At 44.9% G+C, this 19174-nt stretch overlaps 1 protein-coding gene across 1 annotated transcript in view; it reads right to left on the reverse strand.

The window, feature by feature from the left end:
* MINDY2 (MINDY lysine 48 deubiquitinase 2) overlaps window positions 1–19174 on the reverse strand; it is a 182431-nt gene that overhangs the window by 68175 nt on the left and 95082 nt on the right. Inside the window, exon 4 of the mRNA XM_069765913.1 lies at window positions 291–449. Within this exon, the coding sequence (XP_069622014.1) occupies window positions 291–449 (159 nt within the window). The remainder of the gene's footprint in view (window positions 1–290; window positions 450–19174) is intronic.

A 19174-nucleotide genomic window follows, 5' to 3' on the forward strand; every position in this document is an offset into this window, starting at 1 on the left:
TCCCAAGATCATGAAGGGGTTAATATTGATTGAATACTTTCATTTTTAGAAATGAGCAAAAAAATTTTTACTGTTTTTGTACGACAGTCTGAAAAATGAAGTGAATGTCAAATCGGACTAGTGTGAACCTATTTGCTCACCTTTAGTTATATACCTTATATTTCAGGGGTGACCACCTGGCTCTTAATACTTTCTCTGTTGTTTTAAATAAGGAATAAAAAATAATATCGATTTTTAAAAAAAAAAAAACTATCAGTGTTTAAGAAATAAAACATGTAATGGGCGCATACCTCTGGATCCACCAACCAGCCATGATACAAGGGTATATCCAGAAGATCAAATACAATACACTCAGGTGTGTACTCAAAGACTCGCACTCCAGTGAACTTCACATTGACATCTAGGCCGGTCTGTAACTTGTGTAGGATTGCCATAGCATCACTCATATTCTGTAACACAGTAAAAAAAGTGGTGTTATTGCATTTCGTTCAAAATGTTATATTACTGCTAATATAAGAAAGTTATATAGAGACCACAGTGAGTATTTGTAGGCCTGTTCTATACATAAACCTAACCCATACACTACATGCATGATAATAAAAAGGAACACATTTATAATACAGTTTACAGAAGAACTCTCAAAGTTTTTAGCCTCTTATTATATTGAAATCATATTATATAGGACAGTGTACTTACAATTGCTCATTTTGCCTTTCTACTCAGTTAATTCTTCTCTTTTGACTGCTCTATGTATAGATGAGGAGAATCTTTTACCCACATAAATCATTCACTTGTTCAACTCCTGACCCAGCTAGTTCCTCCTGCCCCTGCCAGGGACGTTTGCAGTGACTTTCGATTTGTAGCAGTGGTGGGGGATGATGATTTGCTCCCTGACACTCCAAGGGTTAAATACATTTGATGTTCATGTATGTGATAAGTGATGATCGCCATTGGGGCTGCAGTTAGCTAAGACAGGGTTAACTGTAGTGGCTGGCCCAGTTTGGAGGGGGAACTGAGAGTTGGTCGCAGGTCCAAGATGTGACAGGGCAAGTCTGAGTGGACAGCAGTGAGTAAAGTAGCAGCCCTAGAACAAGAGGTTCTAGGGACAGCATGGGTCTAATACTCGGGGCAGTGGTTTGCCGAAAATACCCTTCCGTGTGATTCCATCTAATGGCCTGGGGCAACCGCAATATGGATGTCGGGGACACTTAGCTTGTGAAGCTACAGGGAAAGATGGACTCAGACTACACGGGGTGGAAGGTATTGCAATTCGAACATACTGCTAGTGGTGAAGACTCCCTAGGGCTAGGAAAGCCAGTGAGAGGGACATTATACCTATACCAAGAACCAGGGCTGAAGTTGTATCTGGTACCTGTGGGAAAGATCCTCTACATCTGCCTGTAAATACTGTATATACTGCAGTTCACCAAATAAACGGTCGGTTGTTTTTATGAACCTCGTGTCTCCGGGAATAACTGCTGCCCTGGTTCTAGAAGAGGGATTCTTAGACTCAGAAGAAGCAGAGACCTACAGCTGAAAAGTTTGATGCCTCTCACACAAAGCAGCACACCAGGACTGAGACTTGAGACTATGAACAGATAGCCCGCGACTACCTCGCTTGGGCATCTTAAAGATTCATACAAGCAAAATGGACCTCCTGTTTCCACATATAGCTTAGAACTTAGAAAGATTCAGCTATAACTGGTGCTTGAACAGTCTTCTTTTGGGGTAAGCCAAGCATGTATCCAAATCATGTTCATTAGATGACAAATAGAGCTCAGCACTGAAAGCACTGCATGTCTGGAAAACAATAGGCTAAACACACAATTCTGTAGGAATTTTCTATTGTTTATTTTGGTTTGTGAATCATCTTTAGACGCCAAAATAAAAATAGTCAAAAAGAACTGTAGAATTAGAATTTGTTGCGGGTCTTGTAGTTTTGTTCTGGCTGCTTTATTTAGTTCAGCAGTACATCAGTGTTATAACCTATTCATGTGAAAGAATTAGGTTAATGTGCTCTTTTTATAGGTACCGCTCTTCACTCGGTGTAATACAAGTGAACTACTATACAATCAGCCAAGAAGGCACAGAACAAGGCACGCATCAATGCATGGACATAAGTGACTTAGCAGCTGAAGACACTCACACAATGTACCATGGATTACCACATTTGGACTTTACAGTTTAATTCAGACTGGTAGTCTTTTGGGCATTGTTGACCAGATCGTTTTTTTTTAATGTGGCATTCCAATAGTGATCTATTTTTTTTTTATTTCCTCGAGTACCTATTTGACAAAAGTGACTTATCTCGTTCCAAATTTGACCAAATATTTTTATCTTTAAAAGGCAACAAGCCAAATCTTTTAGGCCCTGCATCAATACTTGATTGTTCTATTCACGTAGTCTTCTTAGAAAACCAGAATTTTGCAGAATTTTAAGGCATGTTGGTGCTGTTTGCTAATTCGTGTATCCAGGCGAGGAGATGGAGAAGCTGCTAAGTGACATCAAGTTGCCCACCCTATGTAGCTTGACTGACATCCGTAGGATAATGAACACCATCATAAATCCATCTTGAGCCAGTGGGAAGATGAAATCGGAGTTATACCTACACACCTTAGTATGTGATTTAATGATAAAGAATACAAAACTAACAGAATAGGACTCGTAACCAAAAACATTCACAGTGCGTGGCCAGGATAGAACAATTACATAATGCAGAAGAACTTCTAGGTAACTTTTTCCATTGAATGTAACTTTTGGAAAAGAACATATAACATTCTAAAAAACTGCTATCACTAATGTAAATCATCAACAAGTCTTATATATACCCCTACATGGGGCCAGGGCCGGCGTCAGCACCCGGCGTACCCAGGAAAGTGCCGGGGCCCTGGTGAGACAGGGGGGCCTATTCAGGGGCAGGCAGCTGCCTAGGGCCCCCACTCCCCCAGGGGCCCTCAGCTATTGGCACATCAGCAGCCGCTATGCGGCCTCTGCGAGGCAGGGGGGCCCGCCTGTTTAAAGCGCCAACTCCCCCGCCGCATTGAACTATACCAGCATCTGCCGGTAAAGTTCAACGCAAATGATGGAGGCAAGCGCGTCATCTGACACTCCCTCTCCAATCATTCCCCACTCTGAGCTCACACTGCCGCTGCGGGTGCACGATGACATCATCGCACACTCGCTGTGTGTCAGCCAGTGCAGCGGCAGCCGGCGAGACCGGAGCAGGGAGCAGCGCGGGCACGTTGAGAGGTGAGGAGTGTTCTTTTTATGTAACTATAAGCGAGTACTGGACTATAAGGCCATTCTTGGGGGGAGGGGGACTGTGCTGTATACTACATGTATGTGCTATATACTACGTGGGCTGTGTTATATATTATGTGGCTGTGCTATATACCATATGGGCTGTTATATGCTAGGTGGGCTGTGCTATATACTACGTGGGCCGTGTTATATACTATGTGGGCTGTGTTATATAATATGTGGCTGTGCTATATACTATATGGGCTGTTATATGCTACGTGGGCTGTGCTATATACTACATGGCTGTGCTATATGCTACGTGGCTGTGCTATATACTACGTGGCTGTGCTATATACTACATGCCTGTGTTATATGCGATCATGAATCGTGGTATGTGTTAAAGGGGGGGGGGGCCCACTGAGACTCTTTCGCCTGGGGCCCTCAAAAACCTGGAACCGGCCCTGCATGGGGCAACACTTAATGTCACATGAAATATAGCAAACAAGGTTCAAATGGCAGAGTGAACCTTAAAAGTATTACCTGTCTCTGCTATTATATCATCAGAGTATGTGTCACTCAAATTTTGCAGCATATTTTTCCTGATTTTATAGATTTTTTTAAAATTCTGATTCAATAATAAAATAAAAATAAATAAATCTGATAGTATTTCTCTCTCACTTCATTTACATGGCTATACGTCACATCTGTTTTTTGTGTGCAATAGTTATCACCGAGTTAGGCTATGATCACAGGTTGCATTATTGCAGTTTAGTTTTTGCTGCATTCTTTTATGTAAAGGCCCCGTCACACATAGCGACGCTTAAGCGATCCCGACAACGATACGACCTGTCAGGGATCGTTGCTGCGTCGCTATGTGGTCGCTGGTGAGATGTCAAACAGTGAGATCTCCCCAACGACGCAGCAGCGATGCGGCGACCTGTAGCGACCTGCACAACGATGCTATTTCATGACGATTCAATGGGACGTCCTGTCAACGAGGTCGTTGGTAAGGTGTCAAACACAGCGATGTGTGCTACCCAGCGGGACCTCAACGATCAAAAAACGGTCCAGGCCATTCCGACACGACCAGCGATCTCACAGCAGGGGCCTGGTCTCTGCTACGTGTCACACATAGCGAGATCACTACTGAGGTCGCTGTTGTGTCACAAACCTTGTGACTCAACAGCGATCTCGCTAGCGATCTCGCTATGTGTGACGGGGGCTTAACTTAAAAGCGGCTTCTTACAGTACCAACAAAAGCTATGAGATTTCAGAAATCTCATGTACACACTTGATTTTTCCTGACTGAATTGGGAATCTGCTCTTTCAATTATTACAACATTTTGGCAGCATTGTGGGTTTTTTTTTATTCTGTTTATTAAATTTAATATAACAATACATATAAACAGTAAATTTAAGCAAATTACACAGCAATACCCATGCCCAAGTACCCTAACCCTCCCAAACCCCACCCTACCCTTCTCTGCGTGCAACTGGCAAAATTGTTTTTAACTCAGAAAGCAATGAGTAAGGCCGGCGTCACACTCAGCGTATAAAAATACGGTCTGTAATTTACGGCCGTAATATGCAGAAAAGTCCCCAAAATAGTGGTTCGTATCTCCTCCGTAGGTAGGGTGTGTCAGCGTATTTTGCGCATGGCATATGTAATCTGTATGGCATCCGTACTGTGAGATTTTCTCGCATGCTTGCAAAAACGACAAACGGACATACAATGGATCCATGTTCTCAAAAAAATCATAAAAGCTATATATATATATATATATATATATATATATATATATATATATATATATATATACACATATATATATATATACACATATATATATGTGTCATTGAGACACATATGTATATATATTAATATTTAATACAGCGCTAGATCGCTTTAAAGCCGGTAATTCAATTTCCGGCTTTTGCCATCTCCTTCCTAAACCCGACATGATATGAGACATGGTTTACATACAGTAAACCATCTCATATCCCCATTTTTTTGCATGTTCCACACTACTAATGTTAGTAGTGTGTATGTGCAAAATTTGGGGTCTCTATTAAAGGGTTAAATGGCGGAAAAAATTGGCGTGGGCTCCCGCGCAATTTTCTCCGCCAGAGTAGTAAAGCCAGTGACTGAGGGCAGATATTAATAGCCTGGAGAGGGTCCATGGTTATTGCCCCCCCTCCCCCTGGCTAAAAACATCTGCCCGCAGCCACCCCAGAAAAGGCACATCTGGAACATGCGCCTATTCTGGCACTTGGCCACTCTCTTCCCATTCCCGTGTAGTGGTGGGATATGGGGTAATGAAGGGTTAATGTCACCTTGCTATTGTAAGGCGACATTAAGCCAGATTAATAATGGAGAGGCGTCAATTCTGACACCTATCCATTATTAATCCAATTGTATGAAAGGGTTAAAAAACACCCACACACACACATTATTAAAAAGTATTTTAATGAAATAAACACACAGGTTGTTTTAATATTTTATTGCTCTCTCAATCCACCTGAAGACCCTCGCTCTGTAACAAAGGAAAAATTGTAGTTACTTACCGATAACGGTATTTCTCTGATCCCATGATGGCACCACGGAGAGAGGGGTCCTCCCCCAGGGACAGGAAACCTACAGGTGAAAAAGGGCGTACCTCTCTCCCACATCAGTTGGTTTACAGAGCCTTATACAGAACTTCAGCTGCAACTCAATTTTTGCACAAATTAAACTTAACCAATTTCACTTAACAGAGGCACCGTGACTAAAGCTAATTACTAGTACATTATAATGTGCACACCTGTGTGTGAAAAGGGAGAGAATATACGGGTGCCATCATGGGATCAGAGAAATACCGTTATTGGTAAGTAACTACAATTTTCTCTATCCCCATGATGGCACCACGGAGAGATTTGCATAGATTGTAACTCTTAGGGAGGGACCACTGCCTCTAGAACCCTTCGCCCAAACGTGAGATCAGAGGAGGTCAAGTCTAAATGGTAATGTTTGAAAAAATGTAGACTGGGAAGACCAAGTGGCCGCTCTACAAATCTGTTGTATCGAAGCGCCAGCTCTCTCCGCCCAGGATGATGCCACTGCTCTGGTTGAATGAGCTTTTATATTCTCCGGGATGGCTGTCCCACAGGATGAGTAGGATAGTGCGATGGCGTTTCTTATCCATCTCGCTAACGTGGCTTTCAATGCTTTCTGTCCCTTCCGAGGACTCTGGAAGCAGACAAACAGAGCCCTATCCTTCCTGCACTCCCTAGTGGCTGATAGATATTGGACCAGACATCTTTTTACGTCTAAGGTATGCAGTGTTTTTTCCCCCCTCATTTTTGGGGCTGGGACAAAAGGAGGGCAAAGAGATCTCTTGCGTTCTATGAAATTGTGACGCAATTTTAGGGAGGTAAGCCGGGTCAGTTTTAAGAATGACTCTGTCTTCAAGTATTTGAGTAAAGGGTGGGCATGCAGATAACGCTTGTATATCGCTGACGCGGCTGGCCGAGGTTAGGGCCACTAGGAGTGTGGTTTTTAGAGATAAGATCTTTAAAGGAGCGTCCGCCAGGGGCTCAAAAGGAGGTTTGGTTAGAGCATTTAAAACAAGGTTTAGATCCCATGGAGGAGTATTATGGAGAGGAATAGGCCTGCACCTACTTGAGGCTTTAATGAATCTCATGATCCAGCGAATTCTGGCTAGATCATGATTATACAAAGCTCCCAAGGCTGCTACCTGAACCTTTAGAGTACTTGTAGCTAGACCTTTTCCCAATCCCTTCTGCAGGAACTCAAGAATTTTTCCTATTGGGATTTCCCCGGATGGGTCTGCGCCAGATACCGACATAAATTTTTTCCACACTTTCCCATATATTTTGGTGGTTACGAGTTTTCTACTCTGTAATAGAGTGGATACTAGATTGGGTGAGAAACCTTTATCACTTAGTAGCTTCCTTTCAAAAGCCAAGCTGTCATGTGTAGGTTCTTTACACTGGGGTGAAACACCGGACCCTGGGATAAAAGTTTCGGAGTGTCTGGTAGAACCCAAGGGCTTGATATGGACATTTTTCTTAGCCAAGAAAACCATATTCTGCGGGGCCAGAATGGAGCTATTACTATCACTGTTGCTCCCTCCTCCCGAATTTTCCTCAGCACTAAGGGGATGAGGGATATTGGAGGGAACGCGTAGGCGAGGCAATAGTTCCAGGGAATTGTAAAGGCGTCTAAAACAACTGGGCCCCAAACCCCCCCCCCCCCCCCCCCCAGGTCTATTTCTGGCTGTCCCCAAAGTTTTACGATCTGGTTGAATACCGATTGTTTTAGCTCCCACTCCCCCTGTTTTAAGCATGTCCTGCTCAAGAAGTCTGCAGTTTGGTTTTCTGAGCCTTTTATGTGGAGAGCTGTTAAGGACTTCAGATTGTGTTCTGCTATGTGGAAGATTGATTGGGTTACCTCCATTAGTGCTCGAGACCTGGTGCCCCCTTGGTGGTTTAGATATGCTACCACTACCTGGTTGTCCGAAAAGATTTTTACATGATGGGAGTGAAGGAGTTTTAGAAAGTGCGTTAGGGCCAATTTTACCGCTAACAGTTCTTTCATGTTTGAAGAGACTAGCTCTTGACTTTTGCTCAAATTCCCCTGTGCCACTTGATCGTCTATGTGTGCTCCCTACTCCCAGGGGCTTGCATCCGTCGTTAGGGTTTTTTCCGTCGGTAGTGCCCAAGGAACCCCCTTGGTTAAATTCACTGGGTCTGCCCACCATACTAGGGAGTGTATCGTGCTTGATGAGATACTTAATTGCCCGTCTAAAATTTCCACGCAAAGATATGCTTGAATCTAAAGTCTCCCATTGTAGGTCCCGGGTATGACATTGTGCCCACTGCACAGCCGGGATACAGGCTGTCATGGAGCCCAGCAGGGACATCGCTTTTCTTAGAGTAGTGACTGGAGATATCGTCAACTGTAACACAGCCTGTGTCATTTTTTGAATCTTCCCCTGAGGAAAGTAGCACTTCTGCGTGATTGAGTCCAGGACTATCCCTAAGTACTCCTGTACCTGGGTTGGCACTACTCTGGATTTGGGTATGTTCAGTAGCCAACCTAGACTCGACAGTGAAGCCATGACCAAATCCAACTGTTGTTTGCAATGTTGGAATGAGGTCCCTACCACAAGGAGGTCGTCCAGATAGGGAACTATTAGAACATTCTGTTCCCGTATGTGGGCCATCACTTCTGACATTATTTTCGTGAACACCCGAGGTGCGATGGCTAACCCGAAGGGGAGAGCCCGGAATTGGTAGTGTTTCACTTCCCCCTGGATATTCACTGCTAGTCTGAGATACTTTTGATGATCCCTGTGGATAGGCACATGGTAATATGCGTCTCGTAAGTCTAGAACAGTCATGAAACACAAGGGAAAGAGTATTTTCACCCAGGATTTTATTGTCTCCATTTTGAAGTGTTGAATCTCGAGAAAACAGTTTAATCTTTTGAGATTTATGATCGCCCTGTACGATCCGTCCGGTTTCCTGCGAAGGAAGAGGGGAGAGTAGAAGCCCATGCCTTTTTCCTGGTATGGGACTTCTTGCAACACTCCCTTCTGAATTAAGTTCAAGATTTCTTCCTGGAGAGCTGACTGTTCGTGTGATTATCTCTGCGGCGTTACCATGAAGGAATTGCCGGGAGGAATGCGGAATTTCAGTTTGAGACCTTCTCGTATTATGCCTAATATCCAGGGACTGTTTGAAATTTTTTCCCAGGCTGGAAGAAAACCGGCTAGTCTCCCTCCGACCCGTGGAATACCTTCATTGTGTTTTCCTCTGTTCTTATTTCTTTTGTCTTCCCATCCATCTTTATTCCCTTTTGGGGGTCTCCTCCGCATGAACTTTCTGTTCCGAAAGGGACGCCTGTAAGACTGGTTGGGGAACCCGGGAAAAGATTTCTTCTTATCCCCGGCTTTGTCGAGGATGTCGTCTAATGTTGACCCAAATAAAAATTCGCCTTCACAAGGTATTGAGCATAGTTTGGTTTTTGTTTGCAAGTCCCCTGGCCAGCACTTTAGCCAAAGGGCACGTCTTGCGGCGTTTGAGAAGGAGGCTGACCTGGCTGCTAATCTAGCCGAATCTACCGATGCGTCAGCCAAAAAGGCTGCCGCACCTTTCATCACAGACACTGACTTTTGAATTGTCTCTCTTGAGACTTTTTCCTTTAATTGGGAATGCAAGTGCTCGAGCCACACCATTAAGGCGCGGGCCGTACAAGTGGCCGCGATGGCTGGTTTTAGTCCACCCCCTGCCGCTTCCCAGGAGCTTTTCAAGAAAGTCTCAGCTTTTTTGTCCATAGGGTCTTTTAAGGTACCCATGTCCTCGAAGGGCAGGGCGAATTTTTTAGAGGCCTTCACTATGGCCACATCCAATTTTGGTGCCTTACTCCAGGATGAGCAGGCTGGGTCATCGAAAGGGTATTTTCTCTTGGGAGTCAAGAGAACTTTGTCTGTTTTTTTCCATTCTCTCTTAGTTAGTGAGTGAATTTTGTCATTTATTGGGAACGCTCTTTTCTTTTGCTCCAAACCGCTGAACATTATATCCTGCGCCCTTTTTTTAGGGCGTTCATCTACCAGACCCATTGTTGTCCTGACGGCTTTTACCAGGGCGTCTGTCTCTTCGATAGGGAAGCAACTGCGTCCCCCTTCTGAGGATAGCGAAGAGGTGTCAGAGGCTGATGAATCACTAGAATCAGATATTTCGCTTTCTGACTCGTCCACACTAGATTCAGGGGACCTATGACTTGTTTTGCGTTTTTTCTTTGAGGTTTTAATGCCTTTGAGGGCACTCTCCACCTGACTCCTTATTAATGACTTTAGGTCTGAGGCAAATGCTGGGGATTCCTCCTGAATCGTTTTCTCTATGCAAGTGCTGCATAGCTTTTTCTCCCAGGAGGAAGGAAGCTCTTCTGAACATATAGCACATACTCTGTGCTTTGATTTGCCTGTACATTTTCTTCCCTAGGAGAAAGAGTAACCCTGTATTAAACTCAGCACTTTCACGTAGATCACTCACCCCCTGTGGATAAGAGATACCGTCTCAGGCCTGGGGACTATATCCACCATTGGATTCGTCACCGGTCGTGTGGTTTTCGCAGAAACCCGGCTGCGTTTTGACCCTGAGCGTCCACTGCTGCTGCGCTGTTGAGGGGAAGTGTTTCCCTTGCGCTGATGCTGTGAGCGCTGGTGCCGCTGTACCTGCACTTGCTCAGGAGATAACAGTACAATCTCCAGTGCATCCTGCTGCTCCTTGTCACTCATAGTGGCCTCCGCAATGCGTTTAGTGCAAAGGAGGTTTGAATTGTCCACATTTTCCCGCCTGAAAGTGCTCCTTAAATCGCTTGCGCCGCCGGAAGTGGCGATCTGTGCATGCGCCCGCCTGACTTACGGTTTTCCGGACCACGGGCGCCCACATAGGGGAAGATATAATCGGGGATGCCTGCGCGCGCGCCTCAGCGTTCCGTCTCCCCGCACACCTGTTTGGAGCTTCCGGTTCGGGCGGCAATGGCGCCGGCGTTTCAGCGGTCCCACATGTCGCTCCGGCCCACCGGCCTTTGCCCACCATACCGGCTTTGTCTTGGACCTCATGGAGAAGTAGCCGCTGCTACCTCTATGTACCGCTGTGCCGCGGTAGAAAGGCTATTTCAGTGACCGCCGCCACCTGCCTCCACTTTTTTTTTTTTTTTAATCGTGGGGCAGGCTTGATCCTCTTCACTGCCTCCCCCTTCACACTCACCCATAAGGCCCGCCGACCCCAGCGGTGGTGCTTCAGGGAAGGGAAAAAGGGGGGAGAGAAAACCCGCTCGACCCAGCCGTGACAGGGCGCCCCCTGTCAGGAACCGACTGGACCAGCCCCTGGACTCCCACAAAGTATCCTCAGGTACGTGCTGTAGGTTTCCCGTCAGGGACAGGAAACCAACTGATGTGGGAGAGAGGTACGCCCTTTTTCACCTGTAGGTTTCCTGTCCCTGGGGGCGGACCCTTCTCTCCGTGGTGCCATCATGGGGATAGAGAAAATAAAAAAACAACAATATACATACCTTCCGTTGATCTGTAACGTCCCACGATGTAAATCCATCTGAAGGGGTTAATTTTTTTTACAGGCAGGAGCTCTGCTATAATGCAGCTGTGCTCATGCCTGTAAAATCCCAGCAAATGAATGGAAAGTAGGTCAATGACCTGCAGTTACCTTCATTCGCGGTGATGCGCCCTCTGCTGGTTGTCCTCTGTAGTCCCGAAGCGTCTCTCACAAACGTGTGTGTGTATATATATATATATATATATATATATATATATATATATATATATATATATATATATATATATATATATATATATATATATATATATATATATATATATATATATATATATATATATATATATCTCACATATAGTGTGACCTGATAACTATGGTACTCCAATATAAAAAACAATTTTATTGAATACAAAGATTAAAATATTTCAATATAAAAATTGTAACCAACCTGTAAACAAGGGAATAGAATCCACAAAAAAGGGGACAACACGGCCATAGGCTACCTCACATACATCAGGATAAGCATGACACGCCTCCAGAAGAAGCGAACGCGAAACGCGCGTCGGGGCAGAGGGACGCCGGGGCTCCTACTCAGGACGCATAGTAAAGGTATACACTTTTGGTATTTATACTGCCCATTTTTCTCATGCCATATTAAGGTCTTGCTTATCATTTTATGCGAGCAGGAGGGCTAGGAGTGTCTTTCATTAGGACATATGCTATAACAGCAGTACCTGGAAAATTTGTGACACTATCCTTTAGCCATATATCTAGGCAGTTCTTATTAGTGGGTCACCTTCATTAATTTTTTATATACTAGTGCTTATCCTGATGTATGTGAGGTAGCCTATGGCCGTGTTGTCCCCTTTTTTGTGGATTCTATTCCCTTGTTTACATGTTGGTTACAATTTTTATATTGAAATATTTTAATCTTTGTATTCAATAAAATTGTTTTTTATATTGGAGTACCATAGTGGTGATCATCTTTATTTATCAGGTCACACTATATGTGAGATATTTATGTACAATGGGTACTCTGACCCCCATATAGGAGGGATGTGTACTATATTGATGAGAGCAAACGTTTGTTTGTAAACAAGGGAATAGAATCCACAAAAAAGGGGACAACACGGCCATAGGCTACTTCACATACATCAGGATAAGCACGAGTATATAAAAAATTAATGAAGGTGACCCACTAATAAGAACTGCCTAGATATGTGGCTAAAGGATAGTGTCACAAATTTTCCAGGTACTGCTGTTATAGCATATGTCCTAATGACAGACACTCCTAGCCCTCCTGCTCGCATAAAATGATAAGCAAGACCTTAATATGGCATGAGAAAAATGGGCAGTATAAATACCAAAAGTGTATACCTTTACTATGCGTCCTGAGTAGGAGCCCCGGCGTCCCTCTGCCCCGACGCGCGTTTCGCGTTCGCTTCTTCTGGAGGCGTGTCATGCTTATCCTGATGTATGTGAGGTAGCCTATGGCCGTGTTGTCCCCTTTTTTGTGGATTCTATTCCCTTGTTTACATGTTGGTTACAATTTTTATATTGAAATATTTTAATCTTTGTATTCAATAAAATTGTTTTTTATATTGGAGTACCATAGTGGTGATCATCTTTATTTATCAGGTCACACTATATGTGAGATATTTATGTACAATGGGTACTCTGACCCCCATATAGGAGGGATGTGTACTATATTGATGAGAGCAAACGTTTGTGAATATATATATATATATATATATATATATATATATATATATATATATATATATATATATATATACACATACACACGTACATACAGTATATAGTATGGGTATGTATATTATATTTGTATACGGTATGTGACTATATACACAGTATATAGTGTATGTTTCTATATGTATAAAGTATATATGATGTGTGTACATGTATAGTGTGTATCTGTGTGTATGTGCTGCGTTTGGCACCCCCCCCCCTTACCCCACCAGGACACATGCAATCTGCACACTTAGTCACGTACCGATGAGCTGCTCTCCCTAATGCTCTCAATGATCAGTGAAAAACAGAGAAACAAGAAGAGAAGCTCGTTGTCACAGGACCACAAGTATGAAGTCGCATATGAGTGAAGTGTCCATGTGATGATTAATGGAACTTGCAGAGCTGAATCCTGACATCGCAGGTTTCTGAATCCTCACAACTAATTCACTGCACACTTTTAGGATTTTCCCTTGCCGGTGGACAGTCATGTCAGCACAAGTATGTGATTTGTATACTTCTGTCCACATTCCGACTAGACGTGCCTGGCCTCGCTCAGTTCATTTTCATTGAGTGAGGCCATACATGTCTAGTCAGCACGTGACTGCATGTATTTAAATCACCAGCGCGAGAGAATCCTGACAGCGTGCAGTGCGCACTGTGAGAAGTCAGAAGTCTGCAGTCACAAAGAATGACTGCAGACTCATCACAAACCTGGACAACCCCTTAAATGCTCCTAAAAAATAAAACCATGAGAATTAGTCAGTATCACAAATAGCACTTACATCCAGGTACCTTATAGATGTCGTCTCTGTAGTCGTTCTGCTTCTCTTCATCTTGTCCACACCCCATGATGAGTTTGCTCATCCACAACTCGTCTCTGCAGACTTCCATCTTCTCCGCTCTTTTGCAGAAAATCTTTACATGATGCCCTTAAAGATAGAAGTGTCATTATAATGCTCCTGAATAAATAATTGCCCCTCACCATATTTGTCTACACAAAATAGGACTCCCACACTGTCCCTCTTATGGTACATGCTCTTCACACTGACCTCTCCTTTGCAAACTGCGCCACTACACACTGTCCTTTCACACTTAGGCCTCGCTATAGGGCCCAGTCTCTATACTGTACTCTATCATCACACTCCCCATCCTTGGTATACTATCCCCTCCTGGCTGTACCCTTACACTGTCTCCCCATGATACGCCCCCTCTACTCAGTTTCTATTCTGTGCCCACTCACTTTTCTTCCGCCATTCTATCTCCTCACACTATTCCCCTCCCTCCTTATACTGTCTCCTCTCATATCCCTCCTGTTCACCATACTGTCTCCTCGTATATTTACCCCATCACTTTCTATACTGCCTGCTCACACATACATCTGCTGTGTCTACACACATCCTATCACCATCACTCCCAGTACTCTGTCCACATACCCTTTTCACATCACTACTCAAACTGTATCCGCATACATTCCCCCGTTCGCTCCCCATACTGTCTGCACCCATCCTCACTCTCCATACTGTGTCTGCACCCATCCCCACATACTATTTCATCATAAATGCCCCCATTACACCATACTGTTTCCTCATACATGCCCCCATTCTCCTGTACCATTTCCTCATACATGCCCTGCATCTCCCCCTTTGCTTCTCGTTTTGTGTCCTCAAATCTCCCCACACATTAAATTCGTCATTTCCCACACAGCCCCTCATCATGCCCCCATTCCCCACACAGCCCCTCATTATCCTCCCATTCCCCACACAGCCCCTCATCATTCTCCCATTCACCCGTGCCCATCATCATTCCCCCATTCTCTATACAGCCCCTCCTCATTTCCCCATTCCCCACACAGCCCCTCATCATTCTCCCATTCTCCACAGTCCCCATCATCATTCCCCCATTCAGCCAGTCATCATCCCCCCATTCTCTATACAGCCCCTCATTATCTCTCCATTCCCCATACAGCCCCTCATTATCTCCCCATTCCCCACAGCCCCTCACAACCCCCTAGCTTCTCCACACAGCCACTCATCACACCCACCATTCCTCACACAGCCCCTCATCATTCCCTTCTCCACACAAATTCCCCACACAGCCCCTCATCACCCAATTCCCCACAGCCCCTCATCATCCCCAACTCCCCACACAGCCCCACATCATACCCCAATTCCCCACACAGCCACTTATCCCCCAATTCCCCACACAGATCTTCATCATCCACCACTCCTCATAGCCCCTCATCATCCCATCACCCCTTCTCCACACAGACTCTCATCATCCCCCAATTCCCCACAGCCCCTTATCCCCCCTATTCTCCACACAGCCCCTCATCATAATCTTTCCTATGCAGCCCCACTCAAGTAGCATCAACTCCTTTCCAAAATCCATCCTCAGAGTACTCACACTGAGTGCTACATCCTCATTCCTAATTGTACTATGGTCCATGATACAGCCCCTCATTTCCCACTTCTCCAGCAGCCTCAGCAAACCGCAGCTTCCTGCTATCGTTGCTTGACTGGACTGAAGGAGGCCCCGCTCCTTCCGGTGACATCATCAGCTAAAAAAAATCAACACCGTTCTAGTCCCTTCCATCATAGCTTCAATTGTACTTGCGTCTGTAAGATGCGAGTACAATTGAACACTGGGAGCTGTCGTGCGGCAGCTTCTCTGTGTTGGCTGTCAGCTTGACAGCCGACACAGAACAGCCGACTCCCACTTCAGGGCGCGGCAGAATGCAGCCACGGGGGGGGGGGGGGGGGGGTGTGACGGACAGACACTGCGGACCGCTGCATTTGGTGGCCTGACTGCGCCCCCCTGCCGGCTGCACCTGAGACACATGCCCCGGCTGCCCCCCAAGCTACGCCTCTGAGCGGGGTACCTGGGTCGCTGCTGCAGGAGGCAAGAGTGGAGCGTTGCTGCAGGCCGGGATGAGGAGGTGTTCGGATGTGCTGCATGCCGCTGCGAGTGTTCGTTGCTGCGGGTGTACAGTGCTGCGGGGACTCTGCCGACATTTTGTGAAAGGCCAGAACCCCCCCAAAACTTATTTATTTTTACTCATTTATATAGCGCTATTCATTCCACAGCGCTTTACAGACATTACTGGCACTATCCCCAATGGGGCTCACAATCTAAATTCCCTATCTTTGGAATGTAGGAGGAAACTGGAGTACCTGGAAAAAACCCATGCAAACGCGGGGAGAACATACAAACTCCATGCAGATGTTGTCCTTAGAGGAATTTTAACCCAGGACCCCAGCACTGCAAGGCTGCAGTACCAACCAGAGCCACCGTGCCGCCCCTGTTGCATGGCATGATTTCCTAAGCGGTGTACTCCTGGGAAAATGGCTGCCGGGGCCAACACATGGGCAGATGGAGATCTCGACACCAAGATGAAATCTCATCTCCTGAGATCTTGGTGCCGAGATCCCCATCTGCTCATGTGCCACCCCCGGCAGCCATTTTCCCCGGAGTCCACCCCATAGGAAGCAATGCAACTGCAGGGGCTCTGGCCTTTCAGAAAATGACGGCAGAGCTACCGCAGCATTGTACACCCGCAGCACCAAACACCTGCAGTGGCCCACCGCACATGCGATCACCCCTTCATCCCAGCCTGCGGACTACAGAGACCCCGGACCCTGCTCCACCATGGTCGGTAAGGTATATCTGCATAATAAGACGCACACTCATTTTCCCCAAAAAATTTTTGGGAAAAAAAGTGTGTCTTATAATCCAAAAAATACGGTACGTTTAATGCCTGAGTCTTACCTTAGGGCCTGTTCACACTGTCTTTCTTTAATGCTCCCGATGCGTTCTGCCTGAATCCTGTATAGAACCATAGATTGCAATGACAGGAATGGCGTGAAATGAATTCCACATGTGATGTCTTTTTTTCTAAACATGTCCATCTGTCCCAACAGCCACATAAAAGTGGACACTTTTAGACGAAAAAACACAAACAGACTGATGGTAGGTGCACGTGATCAGTATTCGCTGCTGGTTGGACGTTGCCTACTTGTGCAGCATCCAGATGTTACAGCATAGTGGATGGGATCTCAAGAAATCCCACACCCAGTGTGTGTCCACAGATGCCCGCGGATCACCCACGGAGACGGACATGCGGATCATCTTTCCAGATCGCAGCATGTCTATCTTGCGGAGATGCGATGTCACCCATACACTGTGCGCTGTCAATTCCTGACCGTGTGCACGTGGCCTAAGAAAATAAATCAGTCAATTTCAGGAAAAAAAAATTTTCCTTTGACCTCTGCTTGTGTCAGTGCAGTCTGTGGCCCTGTCGGGGATTTACGTTTATCCTATCTTAGGGGGATTCAGGCAGAGCCCCAAGACGCACTGCAGAAGCTCAATGTGAGCAGGGCCTAATATACTATTGTGTGGAATAGTGCAGCCTAGTATACTATTCCGCGCTGTCCCAGAACAGCAGCCAGACACTAACACCGGCCAGAAGACATTTATTTTTTTTAATAAATCTGTCGCTGTCGTCTTTCAGCGTTTCCTTCCCTATTCAAATGAATGGGACACAAAAATGCAAGTGAAAAGGCTGCACAAACGCTGAATATTTCCTGCAAACACTGTAGATCAATCCGCAACAAAAATGGTGCGTGTGAACAGTGTCTACATAAGTTTTCTGAGAATGTAAAAATAATTAGCATGAAATTATAAATCCCCCGCAGCTCCAGCACTGATGCTCCGGGGTCTCTGCCCGTCTTAGCACTGGGCTGCAGGGGTCTTGTGGCTGCACCTTATATTATAGCTGCAAAGTGTATAATAACCATCAGGGACCCCGAACCATCAGCCACAGAGCCAGAGGGGATTTAGCAGAGTAGTTTGGGGGACATGTAGGAATTTTTTTTTTAAATCGCTTTTTATTCTGCTGTTTGTGATGGAAGATGTAGAAAAAGACGGCAATTCTGCTGTTTTCTATTATTTGACTGTACAACCCCCTTCACACGACCTATCAGGTTTTTCACAGATGCCCCTATTTGACCCGTGTCCCCTATTTGACCTATGGTGCTGCACTCATGTCTGTTTTCCCAGCAGCACAGATGACAAGGGCCAAAACAAGTCTATATAAAAAGAAGAAAGTATAACGGCACCAGGGTAGATGGTCTTTAATTGCTTTCAAGTGAGCAATTTACTGAAGCGATCAAAGTCTCTCATGGCAATCGGACCAACGGTGGAATGCAATCGCGCTGTGGTGCTCTACCAAACAGCAATTCGTATTCAACATCCAAAGAAAAAAAAGGTGGCACTCCCCAAGCGAAGTATTAAAAATCCTTTATTCTTCCATGTATCAGAGTAAGGACATGCCTTTCGGGCTGCAGGTAAAACGAGAGGGTGCGGGGAGTGAACCGGACGACGGCCGTTTCGCACGCAATGCGCTTCAACGGGTCCAGGTATGTGATTGGGAAACAAAACCATTCCTTTATAGTGAATACAAAAACAGCTGTGTGACATCACTAATTAGTCCATGCCCGGATAAATATGTGCAATCTTTAAAACACAGTCACAATCACATAAATTTGCAAAGCAACAAATAAATCACTTATTTCTATAAAAAACAGACATGTCTAACTTGTCATTTAGACCCATTGGACCTTGAGCATTAGCTCTCAGAATCCATTTTGCTTCCTGTTCAGTAATCTGGGATTAGCGTTATGTTTTTCCCGCATGTGGTTAATCAACCGTAAAGAACCTTTCCCTGAACTAATGGAACTAAAATGTTCCCTAAATCTTGTGCACATTGGACGAATAGTTTTGCCTATGTAATAAAAATGGCAAGGACAGAAAAGAATATACATTTTTACTCCAGCAGGAAATGAAATCTTTAGTAGTCTATTCTATAGGATCTAATAGGATTCTATAATCTAATTATAGGATTTAATGGACTATGTGTTACATGGCACTGCCTGATGAAGAGACCTATGTAGTCTCGAAAGCTTGCAATTTGTTACCATCTTTTCAGTTAGCCATTAAAAGGTATCAACCACTGAGGACTCTCAAATCTAAATATTTTTTTATGGAACTGGCAATAATTGCAATTTCCGCATCTATAATTACCCGGACTGGAGGTGGTTTTTAACCA

The sequence above is a fragment of the Ranitomeya imitator genome, chromosome 4 (assembly GCF_032444005.1).
Source record: "Ranitomeya imitator isolate aRanImi1 chromosome 4, aRanImi1.pri, whole genome shotgun sequence".
Classification (NCBI taxonomy): Eukaryota; Metazoa; Chordata; class Amphibia; order Anura; family Dendrobatidae; genus Ranitomeya; species Ranitomeya imitator.